At 39.1% G+C, this 14361-nt stretch overlaps 1 protein-coding gene across 12 annotated transcripts in view; it reads left to right on the top strand.

Moving 5' to 3' along the window:
* nrxn1a (neurexin 1a) overlaps positions 1-14361 on the top strand; it is a 1527797-nt gene that overhangs the window by 1405258 nt on the left and 108178 nt on the right. The window contains exon 21 of one of the 12 annotated variants that reach the window (XM_059985914.1): positions 2030-2039. The exons of the other annotated variants lie outside the window; for them this stretch is intronic. Within the exon in view, the coding sequence (XP_059841897.1) occupies positions 2030-2039 (10 nt within the window). The remainder of the gene's footprint in view (positions 1-2029; positions 2040-14361) is intronic. 12 annotated transcript variants of the gene reach the window in all.

The following is a 14361-nucleotide window of genomic DNA, read 5'->3' as shown; positions in this document are numbered from 1 at the left end:
TGTTTAGGCACTCAGTGTTACCTGGATGACATCATTGTTACCAGTAAAGATGACAAAGAACATCTCCAAAATCTCAAAACAGTGTTAAAAAGATTAGAAGATTATGGACTCACAGCATGACATAGCAAGCGTGAATTCTTTAAACCAAGCATCCTTTACTTTGGTCACACTATTGATGCATAGGGATTATACAAGTGCGCTGTGAAAATTCAAGCAGTGGTGGATGCTGGCAGGCCAAAGGGCATATCACAGTTGTGGTCCTTTTGTAGTATTTGTCACTTACCATACCAGGTTCTTGCCAGATGTGGTTACTGTGCTCCGCCCCTTTTACACATGACTACAAGTCAAAAAGAAATGGCAAGATGAGATGGTTTTCTAAAAGGTGATAGAAATGGTGACGTCAGACACTGTACTCTTATATCACAGAGCAGCAGAGAAACAGATCCATCAGCCCATCCAATCCATGCCAAACCATTTAAACCCCTTCATCTCAGCGACCTACACACAGAGCATAGCCCTCCATACTACTCTTGTCCATGGTCCTGTTCAAACTTCTCTTGAACATTGAAATTGTAGTCATCAATTGCACTGGCAGCTTGCTCCACACTCTCACCTGAAGTTTCCCCTCATATTCCCCGTAAACATTTCACCTTTCACCTTAAATCCATAACCTCTAGTTGTCATTTCAACCAACCTCAGTGGAGAAGCATGTTTGCATTTATCCTATTTACACTCCCCATCGTTTTGTATACCTTTATCAAATCTCCCCTCAATCTTCTGAGTTCCAGGGAATAAAGTTCTAACCTATTCAATCTTTCCTTATAAGTCAAGTCCTCCATTTTTGTCTTTGCACTAGTATTTTTGATTTTGCTATTCGGTTTACATGTATACATGTACTGTAATTTATTTAATCTGCATTTATCATACATTGCAAAGCACTGCTGCCCGATGTTAACAACTTTCATGACATATGTTAGTGATATTAAACCTGATTCTGATTCTGTCCTGCAACGTTCTTGTAAGTTTTCTCTGCACGCTCTCAAACCTATTTACATCTTTCTTGGTAGGTAGATGAACAAAAATACACACTATATTCCAAATTAGGCCTCACCAAGGTCTTTTACAACTTCAACATCCCAACTCCTGTACTCAGTGCTTTGATTTACAAAGGCCACTGTGCCAAAAGATTTAACAACCCTATCTACCTGTGATGCCACTTCCAATGAATTATGGACCTGTATTCCAGATTCCTTTGTTCTACTGCACTCCTCGGTGCCTGACTGTTCAATGTATAAGACCCCTACCCTGGTTTGTCCTCCCAAAGTGCAGCACTTTTCTGCATTAAATTCCATCTGCCATTTGTCAGCCCATTTTTCCAGCTGCTTCAGATTCCACTGCAAGGTTTGATAATCTTCCTCGCTATCTACTACACCCTCAATGTTGGTGCGATACACAAATTTGTTGATCCACTTAACCACATTATTATCTAGATTGTTGATATAGATTACAAACAACAACAGACCCAGCACTGACCTCGTGCCACTCCACAAATCACAAGCCTCCAGTCAGAGAACCAACCATCTACTATCATTCTCTGGCTTTTCTTGAAAAGCCAATGTCTAATCCAATTTCCTACCTCATTTAAATGCCAAGTGACTGGACCTTCTTAAGCCCCACCCATGTGGGATTTTGTCAAATGCCTTGCTAAAATCATGTAGACAACGTTCACTCACTGCCTTGCCTTCATCACCTTTCCTGGTAACATCTTCAATAAACTCTATAAGATTGGTTAGACACAGCCTACCATGTAGCAAGCCACGCTGAGTAATCCCGGTCTATCCACATACTCATGTAGCCATTCTCTTAGAATGCCTTCCAGTAGCTTTGCCACTACTGATATCAGGCTCACCACCCTATAATTTCCTGGTTTGTGCTTAGGGCCTTTCTTAAACAGGAGAACAACATTAACTATCTTCCAATTCTTCGGTACCCCGCCTTTCACTAAGGGTGTTTTAAATATCTCTGCTAGGGCCCCAGCAGTTTCTGTACTTGCCTCCCCCAAGGTCCAAGGAAACACCTGTCAGACTTCGGGAATATATCCATCTTGAGCAGCTTCAGGACCACAAACACCTCCCCCTCTGTAATCCATAATCTCTCTGCTGCTCTGCCTCATATCTATCGATTCTGTGTCCATCTCCTGAGTAAATACAAATGCAAAAATCCATGTAAGATCTCCTCCATCTCTTTTGGCTCCACACATGGATTACCATTCTGATCTTCCAGATGACCAATTATGTCCTTTGCTATTCTTTTACACTAAACATATCTGTAGCAGCCCTTAGGATTCTCCTTCACCTTACCTGCCTTTTGCTGCTATGCACCTTGTTACGTACCCCGTAACTGGGTCACTTACCAGCAAAGGTAGAGAGGTCCGTTGAAGTCTGATGGTACTATTTTTAACAGTGTTTATTGATAAAAATACACAAAAATAATATCAATGCAAACATACAGATAATATACGTCGTCATACTAAATCTAAAAGCGCAGGTATAATAATAATCAATAAGAAATAGCTCTGTCTTTGTCTAGGGGATAATGTATTGTCCGATGGAAATATAAAAGTCACTTTAGTTCATTCAGGCTGCAGCTTTTGGTTGGAGAGAGAGACGATGTTTTTAGAACTTGCCCGTTTTCCTTTTTATGATGTCGATCCTTCGAAATGTCGGTGGTGATCTCTTCTTTAGCTAAGCCGTCTTCCGTGGTAAGGCCTCAATCCCGGGCAACGGGAAAGGACACACGTGGGCCCTCCACCGGCTGTCGCTATTAAATGCTGTCACGGGATTTCCAGCGTTTCTCCTGGTGCGTCTAAAGGGGCTGTTCCCCAGACCCTCTTTTATCCTGACTCACAGGGTCTCAGATGTCAATCAGGTTGGGATGATGCAATCCCTCCACCAACCCCCTCTGTTCATTGCCTGCGGGCTTCGATGAATAGTACAGTACTCAATGCACAATTCCGTCTCCAAGAGATAATGGCCGTTATCCGTGGCTTTGTCTCTCAGAGGCCCAGGACACATTCCAATCCTTGAGGAATCTGCATGTCTCTCTCTCATTTCCTGGGTCCCAGACCCAAATTAATAGCGATCTTGTGATTCTCAAAAAGGAGGGGGCTACTTTGTACCCTTCGGCCCCTCAGAGTTGGGGCACAGGCGTAACAACCTCCATTTTTTTTTTAACCAGGGCCTCAATATCTCTCGAAAACCAAGGTCCTCTAAACCTCTTATCCTTACTTTTTTATTCTGACAGACGCATATAAGCTTTGAACTTTCAAAATTTCACTTTTAAAGGCCTCCCACTTACCAAGTACATCTTTACCAGAAAGCAGCCTGTCCCATTCCACAACTGCCAGATCCTTCTGACACCATCAAAATTGCTCTTTCTCCAGTTTGGAATCTTAAGCCAAGGATCAGACCTATCCCTTTCCATAATTACCTTGAAATTAATGGCATTATTATTAATAGATGCAAAGTGTTCCCTTACACAAAACTTCTGTCACTTGTCCTATCTCATTCCTGAATAGGAGAATGATATTGCACACTTTCTCATTGGAACGTCTATGTATTGATTAAGGAAACTTCCCTGAACATATTTGCCAAAATCTAAGCCCTCCAGTCCTTTTATAGTATAGGAGTCCCATCCGGTCAATATGTCAAAAGTTAAAATCAACCAATATTACAACCTTGTGTTTCTTGCAACAGTATGTAATCTCTCCACAATTTTTTTCTCTTAAAATCATGCAGACTGTTGCATGGTCCATAATATAATCCCATTAAATTTGGTTCACCCCAAATTATGACCCGTCAACCACCAGGGTCCTGAGACAGCATAGGTCACTTCACTCAACTCAATACTAAACTGATTCTCTCACCTATGGACTTACTTTCAAGCCTGGTCCACTATAAAATATGATCATAGCTAACATACTACGGGCCACATCTCTACCTGGTTATTAACTGTCTCCACTAATGATGCCTGAACTGCTCAATACTCCATCTTATACTTACTTCCTTCCTGCTTATCAAACATTTGTTAATATAATACTGCCCATAACCTTCTTACCTGTAATGGATAATTTTTACTCATGGATTTTTTTTTATTTCTCCATAGAATCTATATTTGTTTAGAGTTCTAATTTTTTTTAAAAAGCTTCTATTGTTTGTACGTTGAAAAGATGTTTTAATGTAATTTCCTAATCTACTATTTGCCAATATGATTTAGTTAATGGAATTAATGGCTTTGTGACAAAATTTGTGAATGATATGAAGATAGGTGGGTGGGTAGGTAGTGCTGAGGAAGCAATGCAATTGCAGCAGGACATATACAAATTGGAAGAATGGGCAAAAATATGGCAGATGGAACATAGGGTTGGGAAATGTATAAAAATGCATTTTGGCAAAAGAAACAATAGTATGAACTATCATCTAAATGGGGAGAAGGTTCAAACATCAGAGGTTCGGAGGGATTTTGGGCCTTCATGCAAGACTCCCAAAAGGTTAATTTACAGGTTGAGTCTGTGGTAAAGAAGGCAAATGCAACATTGGCATTTATTTTAAGGGGAATACAATATAAATGCAAGGAAGTGACACTGAGGGTTTATAAGACCATAAGACATAGGAGCAGAATTAGGTCATCTGGCACATTGAGTCTGCTCAATCATGGCTGATCCTTTTTTTCTCCTCCTCAATCCCAGTTCCTGGCCTTCTCCCTGTAACCTTTGATGCTATGTCCAGTCAAGTACCTATCCATCTCTGCCTTAAATACACTCAACGACCTGGCCTCCACAGCTGCATGTCGCAACAAATTCCACAAATTCACCACCCTCTGGCTAAAGAAAATTCTCCACATCTCTGTTTTGAAAGAGCGCCCCTCTATCCTGAGGCTGTGCCCTCTTGTCCTGAACTCTCCCACCATGGGAAACATCCTTTCCACATCCACTCTGTATGGGCCTTTCAACATTCAAAAGTTTTCAATGAGATCCCCCCTCATCCTTTTGAATTCCAGCGAGTATAGATCCAGAACCATCAAACATTCCTCGTATGATAACCATTTTATTCCTGGAATTATCCTTGTGAACCTGCTTACTAGTCAGGAGACTAGTAAAATACTAGTCAGGCCTCACCTGGGAGCATTGTTGACAGATTTGGGATTCCATATCTCAGAGAGGATGTGAGAGAGTCTGGAGAAGTTTCATGAGGATGATTCTGGGATTAACATATGAGGAATGTTTGGCAGCTTTGAGCCCGTACTCATTGGAATTTAGATGAATGCAGGGGGTTGTCATTGAAGTCTACGGAATGTTGAAAGGACTAGGTAGGATGGATGTGGAGAGAATGTATCCTATGGTGGGGGTATCCAGTACTAGAGGTCCCAGCCTCAAAATTGAGGGGTGACCTTTTAGAACGGAGGTAAGGAGGAACTTTTTTTAGCCAGAGAGTAGTGAATCTGTAGTACGCTCTGCAACAGACTTTGGTAGAGGCCATGTCCGTGGGTATATTTAAGGCAGAAGTTGATAGATTCCTGATCAGTCAGGGTATCAAAGGATATTGCAAGAAGGCAGCTGGTGGGGTTGACTGGGATCCGGGATCACCCATGTTGGAATGGCGGAGCAAACTTGATTGGCTGAATGGCCAAGTTCTGCTCCTATGCCTTATGATCTTATGGTCTTGATACATTGCTGACACCCATACACTTGCCCTGAATTAAGTTCAACACTTTCATTGTAGTCATGCCTATGTTTTCCTTGGGTTGCATAGATTCCTTCCTCGAAATGGTCCCTTATCATGAGATCATTAACTAAGCTATTCTCATTACTTAAGATAATACCTAAGAGAGTTTGGTCCCTAGTTGAAAATGTATAATCTGAGGGAATTTGGAAGATATGGGAGATGGTGAAAAATATATCAGTTTGGTTACACAACAGACTTGAAAACTAGGAAAATAAATTTTCTTAGGAAGAACAAAACTAAAAATATAACTCATAGAAACTAGTTGGATGCTTTGTCAGATGCTTCAGATCATATTATATTGCCACAGATTGCTGAAAATGTGTATTGATGCTAGCTGGCTAAAATCCTTTGAACATCAGTTTGGATGTGCCACCTTAATTTCATTTGAAGACAAAGGAAGAACTAAAAAGAATAAATAGATACAGAAATGAATAAAACTAATGAAAATGGATTCAGAGAACTAAATCCAGAAACAATGAAAGAGCTAAATAAATAGCATATAAAATATTTATATTCCACAATTTCATTGTTTGTGTTCTGAATTTCTGTAATAAGGAACACTTCAGTACCATTGAGTACCTCATTAACATAATGAATTGTCTATCTTAAATGTTTGTGACAACTTGGTACTAATGATGAAAATCTATGATTTAATGAGATTTTAGAGTGAGATTATCTTTTTTTGGTTATGGTGAGGTAAGCATTACGATAATCATAAAATGCTGCTACTTTAGCACACTAGGAACAATGACTGCCCAAGGTTCATCATATTTCTTGATCCACATTTTCCAATTATAGATGGATTGCTGCTGTACAATTATGAATTCTCATGCACTTACAGTTGATATGTTTTTAATGGTGAGGAGGCTGAGCAAATAAACCCAATCTGAGGCGAGTCAATTAAAAATTGAATTTGAAGTTGTTCTTTAATGAAGGCAAGCAAATTTAGATGCTTCCATCCCTCTTGCTAATTCATTGCTTGCCATGATTGAAACTTGTTTCACAAAATGTTCCTTTTGAAAAATCTAAACTTGCACAGAACTTAATTGGAGTTTGTTTACATGCTTCATTAATTATTCATTGCTGTAATTTAGCTAAAAGAAATATAACTCCAGGAAATAGGTAAGCATTTTAATGCTGTGAATCACTTTTACACCAGGTCTTTTCAGAACAAATTATCAAAACTGGTCTAAGCTCCTAATTTTCCAAATAAAATCTAATAAGTCCAAATTGGCTAAATTGTATTTTTAGCTTAATGTATGTACTTTAAAGCTATCTAATGGTGAGAATTAATCAGAATTATACACGTTGACTATTGTCAAAATGACTGTTGGCATTTTTCAAATCATTGCAGTAATGCTATAAAATGTACGAATTCAAAGGATGTTTTAACTAATTATTTAAAAGAGATTGCTATCTGAGACAAGTCTGGGCCAATATATTGTTATTTGATGGGGTGACTAGATTGAATTCAGAGATGATAATGATAAATTTCAGATAACTTCTGATGATTTAAAAGTTGATATTATAGCCAAGAATAAAGCATATTTTAATGCCTTTATTTCATTTCCTCAATAAATGGAATTAAAATTGATATCAAGACTTTGAAGTTTAAGGGCTACATTTTTTCATGTACCAAGCCAAAGTGCCTTGTGTACATCAAACTTAATATGATGCAATGTTAAACAAGTTGGTGCACGCTTCTGGACTTGTCATTGTCAGCCATTAGGAAAGAAGGACTTAGAGATATAAGAAATTTTTTAACACTGGCACTGTGAGGAACATTTCTCTTTTGATGAAAGAGGCATTTGAATTCATGCCTGGGAGGGGCACTTGGCTATATTTCAAGATGTCAAAAAATGCAAGCATTCAAGATCAAATTTATATCTTACAGATGTCTGGCAACTTCTTGCCCTTAGTGTTCTTTGCACATGGAAGTATTGTCCAGTGCACGCTGTTCTTCAGAAGTCTGTGAGGCTCTCCAGGCTCCTGTGAGGGCTATGCTAGCCTCATTTTTATACATCGTTGTAACATGCACTCATTGGTTGATAACACTGCCTAGCTGCTGAAAGGGAGTTCATTATTTTGGGATTTGACTCTTTTAAGGATGATTTCCTCACTTCAGGGCTGTGATGAAATATGTCATTAATACGGCAAATTTCACAGAAAAGAACAATAATGTATGTGGGAGACCACTTGGTGCTGTTTTGGAACTGGTATTCATGAATTTTTTCATTCAGTCGTAAGCTTTAAGAAACAGTATTTGGGAGATTGTGAAAACCATTTTAATGTCATAAACCAGGGCAAAAATATTTTTGGAATCAAACAAGGTCTTCAATGATGAATATACTTTAACAATTAAGAACATTTCTTCATGACATATGTAAAGTGGTTTCAATATAAGAGAGTATTCACTTGAAGCCAAAAAGGTTGAAGGAGTGAATTGACTCCTGGTGTTCTGATTTTTCTTTGTGGTAAGATGCAATGAGGTCAAGATTCTTGCAGAACAGAGTGCCCATTGCAATATGTTAATTGTGAGGAACTGTACAGGGGAAGAGAATAAATAGAAATAAATAGTTTGAAAATGATTTTGAGGTGTCAGCAGACTGAAATTAAAGTATGCAGTTACTATCAAGCACTGGAGTGCTGAACAATAACATTAACTGAAAAGTATAACATTAACTCCAAGTATAATCTATTATATTAGACCATAAGATGGAGGAACAGAATTGGGCCATTTGGCTCTTTGAGTCTGTTTTGCCATATCATCATGGCTGATCCATTTTCCCTCTCAGTGCTACTATCCTGCCTTCTTTCCGTAGCCCCTCATACCCTGAATGATCAAGAATCTATCATCCTCTGTCTTAAATATATCTAAAGTCTAATGAATTCCATAGATTCATCACTCTCTGGCTAATGAAATTCCTTGTCATTTCCATTCTAAAAGGATATCCTTCTATTCTGAGGCTGTATCCTCTGGTTTTAGGTATCCCCATCATAGGAAACATCCTCCCCACACCCACTCTAATGAGGCCTTTCAACATTCGTTAGGTTTCAATTAGGTCACCCTCATTCTTCTGAATTCCAGTGAGTCCAGGCCCAGAGACATCAAACGATCCTCATATAATAAGCCTTTCAATCCTGGAATCATTTTTGCGGACCTTCTTTGAATCCTCTTCAATGTCATCATGTCCTTTCTTAGCTAAGGGGACCAGAACTTCTCACAATACTCCAAGTGAGGCCTCACCAGTGCTTTATAAAGCCTCAACATTGCGTCCTTGCTTTTGTATTCTAATCCTCTCTGAACTAATGCTAACATCCCATTGGACTTCCTCACCACAGACTCAACCTGCAAGTTAAATTTTAGGGAATCCTACATGAGGACTCCCAAGTTCCTTTGTACCTCAAATTATTTGAATTTTATTTCCATTTAGAATATAGTCTACTCTTTTATTTCTTGAAACAAAGTTCATGACTATATACTTCCCAATATTGTATTCCATTTGCCACTTCTTTACCCATTTTCCTAATCAGTCTAAGTCATTCTGTACCCTCTCTGCTTCCTCAATGCCACATGGCCCTCCACCTACCTCCATATCATCTGAAAACTTGGGCACAAGGCCATCAATTCCATCATCCAATTCACTGACATAACATGAAAAGAAATCCCAACACAGACCCCAGTGGAACACCACTAGTCAGTACCAGCCCACCAGAAATGTCTCCCTTTATCCCCACTCTTTATGTCCTGACAATCCGCAAATGTTCTGTCTGTGCTACTATTTTTCCCGTAATACCAAGGGCTGCTAACTTGTTAAGTAACCTCATGTTTGGTACTTTGTCAAAGGCCTTCTGAAAATCTAAGTACACACCATCCACTGATGCTCCTTTGTCTACTCTACCTGTAATTTCTTCAAGCAATTCCAACAGATTTGTCAGGCAAGGTTTTTCCTTAAGGAAACCATGCTGAGTGCAGCCTACTTTTCCATGTCCTCTAAGTGCCCTGAAACCACGTCCTTATCAGTTGACTCCAACATCTTCCTGACCACTGAGGTCAGACTAACTGGCCTTAATTTTCCTTTCTTCTGCTTCTCTGCCTTCCTGAAGAGTGGTTTGACATTTGCAATCTTCTAGTCCTCTGGAAACGTGCCAGAATCAACTGATTCTTGAAAGATCAATACTAATGACCCCGCAATCTCTTCAGCCACCTCTTTGAGATCCTCCAACTTCCCACTAATTTTTGCTATATTATATGCCCTTTCTTTTACTTTTATGCTGTCTTCGTCTTGCTTTGTCAGCTATGGTTGCCTCATCTTCCCTTTAGAATATTTATCTTTCAGATGTATCTATCCTGAACCTTCTGAATTGCCCCCAGAAACTCCAGACATTGCTGTCATCCCTGCTAGCATACCCTTCAAATGAACTTTGAGCCAACTCCTCTTTCATGCCACTGTAATTCTCTTTCCACCACTCTCACCTCTCTTTTACACTTTATGTATCTGAAGAAACTTTTTCATATCCTCTTTATAATTATGTATTCCATTTTTACCTTCTTAATTACTTCTTTAGTCACCTTCTGTCGGTTTTAAAACCTTCCCAAACCTCTAATTTCCCACTATTTTCTTCTTCTATTATATCCCCTCTCTTTGGATTTAATGTTGGCTTTGACTTCTTTTTTTAGCCACAGTTATGTCAACTTACCTGTATAATAATACTTCCTTTTTCGGATGTATCTATTCTGCGCCTTTTAAAATGCTCACAGAAATTCCAGCCATTGCTGCTCTGTTCTGCCAATCAATCCTGGCCATCCCCTCTCTCATGGCTCTGTAATTCCCTTTACCTCACTGTAATACTGATACATCTGACTTTATCTTCTCCTCTCAAACTGCATGGTGAATTCTATCACATTGTGATCACTGATTCCTAAAGGTTCCTTTACTTTAATCTCCCTAATCAAATCTGGTTCATTGCACAACACCCAATCCACAATTGTATTTTCCCTATTAATCTTAACCATACGCAGCTCTAAAAAGCCATGTCATAGGCATTCAACACATTCCATCTCTTGGGATCCAGCACCCACCAAATTTTACCAATCAACTTGCATAACAAAATTCCCCATGACTATTGTAACATTGCCCTTTTCACATGCCTTTTCTATTTCCCATCGAAATTTATATCCCATGTCCTGGCTACAGTTGGAGGTTTGTATATAACCCCATCAGGGTCTTTTTACCCTTTCAGTTTCTCCCTGTCCTTTCACCACAGGTCAATTTTGACCCAAGTTACACTTCAACTCATTCTACTGACTGCAGTTGTGCTCTATCATTGGCCTGTCCATCCTCCATCCTCACAGTCGCACTACACACAGCACTAACTTGTACATCAACTGTCTATTCCTTTGCATTATCACTCTTCTTCCCATTCCCTTGCCAGTTTAGCTTAAATCCTCCCCAACAGCTCTAGAAAACCTGTTGGTCAGTTTCAGGAATAACCAGTCCTTTTTGGTGGTATCGGCGATACCTTCCCCAGAAGGGATCACAATGATCCAGAAATCTGACGCTCTGTCTCCTGCCGCAGTTGCTCAGTTACTCATTTATCTGTACTCTCAGTCTATTCCTGCCCTGACCAGCACATGGTACAAGGAGTAATCCAGAGATTACTACCTTGAAGGTCCTGTTCTTCAGTCTCTTCCCTAACACCCTATCCTCACTGTGCAGGACCTCGTCCCCTTTTCTACCCATGTCTTCAATGCCAATGTGCACCATGAGCTTTGTGTGCTCACCCTCCTCTTAAGAATATTTTGTAGCCACTCTGAGACATCCTGAACCTTGCACTTGGAAGCAACATCCCCATCAGGACAACAATTTCACAACCACAGATTATCTTATCCATCCACTAAAGACAGAGTTATCATGTCTTTACCCTGCTGAGCCTTAGATACAGCCAGAGTGCGAATGGTGTGGTTGCTGCTGATTTGCCTTTCTAGGTATACAGCCAAAAGGTTATATCTGTTGCTGAGGGAAATGGCCACAATGGAACCTTGCACTGACAGTTTACACCCCTCACTTCTCCTGCAGGTTACCCATCTACAGTCTGAACACTACAATCTTGGTGTAACCACCTCAGTAAAAATGTCATCTGTTTAGTTTTCAGCCTTCCACATGGTCCGGAGAATATCCAGCTCCAATTCCCTGACTGTGTCAGTGAGGAGCTGAAGTTGGGTGCACTTCCTGTTATCAGGGAGACCAGCAGGTACCCTGAAATCCCACATCTTATGGGAGGAGCATTCTACTACCTGAATTACCATCCCATCTACAACTGTTATAACTCTAACTTCTCAAACATAAGTTCTAACCCACACCTGTTCACATCCATGTCTATTGTGACAAAGTCTGACCACTCTGACACTGTCCCATACCAACAATGATCGCTCCCACAATGCTTACACCTCACTTCTTTTTTTTTATTAGCCGTTACTAAGTTAGTATTAGCCCAAGCACTCTCCTGCTCTACAGGCATCCTGAAAGGCCCCACTCACTTTTAAAACCGGTGCTTCGAAGTCCAGTAGAAACTGTCTTAAATCACTCTGCAAACTCTCACTCTACAGAATATATAAAATGACAAAACATTAAGTGATGTCATGAGTAATATCATTGTAGCTGTCCTCTGAGTTAAATTCAGCAAGAATGTTGACATTTAATAGAAATGGCACCATTTCTTTGTCCAACATTGACACCCATCAATGGAAAATCCAGGTGCGTGCTTTTATAATAATGGTGTCTTAATCAACTGGAATTGCTTTGCTTTCACTTAATAGAATGGTTGGGGAATAATCATAGTTAAAGATCTACAATATATCTACTCAGATTATGGGCAATATAAATTAGGTCAATGCAGGGGACTTGCTCATTTGATTTTAGCACCATTTAGTGTTAAATACAGATAATACTATAACGTTCTGTATCCGATGTATAACTCTATAAAACTGCTTCTGAGAAGATTAATTTATTTGTATTTACAGCCCATTGTAAGTGTTACTTTGACCCATACTCACATTTTATAGCTTCATAGGGCATTGCCATCAGCTCATAGATGACAGAAAATAAAGAGCATCTTATACATAATAATAGTGGATGACGTGCTGAAGATTAATTACACCATGGATTTGAAAAATAGCAAAACTTTGTGATGAAAATACTGTAGAGCCTTTTATTAAACAGTCATAAACTCCACTGTGCTTGAAACCACGTGTATTATTTGTCAGTTTTCCCTGTAATGTAAATTCATTTTATAGGTCTCTCATTAAACTATACAGATGGTGATTTTAATATTTTACCATTTGGGGAGATTGCTACAGCCAATTAGCATGAAAAAAATTGAGCACATTATTCAATATTGAAGCAATATCGTGAGACATTAAAATACTGTATGAAGTCTGTTAAATGATGGGCTAGCATATCACCTTGGTGAAAATTATCGATAGATATAATGCTAGTATTGCAAAGAGAGATAGAAGATACTTCTGAATTACTTGTTCTTTTTTCTCTCAAACTCATCAATAGTAGCTGAAACTGAAATTAGTTCTTATGGGAGCTTGTGTAAAATATGTGCAGAAAGTCATTCTAAAAAGATAGAATCATCAGATCAACAAATTTACCTGCTTGAATCTTACCAAATGTATCATTTGTTGGTATCTGTGAAGTCCCATCTCCCTCGAAACCACTAATGGAACTAATTACCCAGTTGTACCAAAGAGCCAAGTGAAATAAGTAGAAAAGACTATCTTCATGAACTGGAGTACCAGACATAACAAAGACACACTCACCCTATTAAAACCTCTGCCCTTGGGAGCTATGCTGCAGTTGGAGAACTGTTCCATGTTTAGCAACTTTGAATCACATTGAGAGGCCATAAAGATTGGTTCTAGGGATACTGTAATTTAGTCATTAAGGAGTACTGATTTTACCAGGTTTATTGTTTGAGATTCCACTTTGCCCTGGAGATGCTGATGGAAATATGCCTCTTGCTGCAACCAAAGAAATGAAGCTGGACTGTGTTGTCAATGGCACAAAATGTGATGGTGATTGACAACTTGTAAGCCTCATTCTCCTTTTAGTTTTGAGCAGAGAATATCAGTGAGAAAGTGTACCCTGCATGATCAGTCAGGGAAACTCTCTCCTGATTGAGTTGCCTGGGTAATAAATTAATGTGGGCACTTTGAGAAGAAAACAAAGGGACACGAATGGAGGGAAATATGGATCAACAATGAAAGCAAAGGAGAATACTGAGAAATGTTCCAGAGATTTGACAGTGTCTATGAAGAGTGGAAAAAATTGATTCTTTATTTCACCACCCCTTGGTCCCAGGTACCAATCATGATTCTGTTGTGGGTAAAATTCCAATGATGCCTTGGAAAATTATTACATTTATACAAATTTCACAAGCACAGAATCATTAAGATCAGACAAACCCTTTGTTCTTGCCCATTAACAGGCTCGTTTTGTTTAATCAAATAACGTGTCTATTAAAGCAATCTCATATATCATTTAGACATTTTAATAGTCACTCCTTACTA

The sequence above is a fragment of the Hypanus sabinus genome, chromosome 12 (assembly GCF_030144855.1).
Source record: "Hypanus sabinus isolate sHypSab1 chromosome 12, sHypSab1.hap1, whole genome shotgun sequence".
Classification (NCBI taxonomy): Eukaryota; Metazoa; Chordata; class Chondrichthyes; order Myliobatiformes; family Dasyatidae; genus Hypanus; species Hypanus sabinus.
Note: the sequence above shows the minus strand (reverse complement) of the source record. Positions and strands in the feature narration are given on the sequence as shown.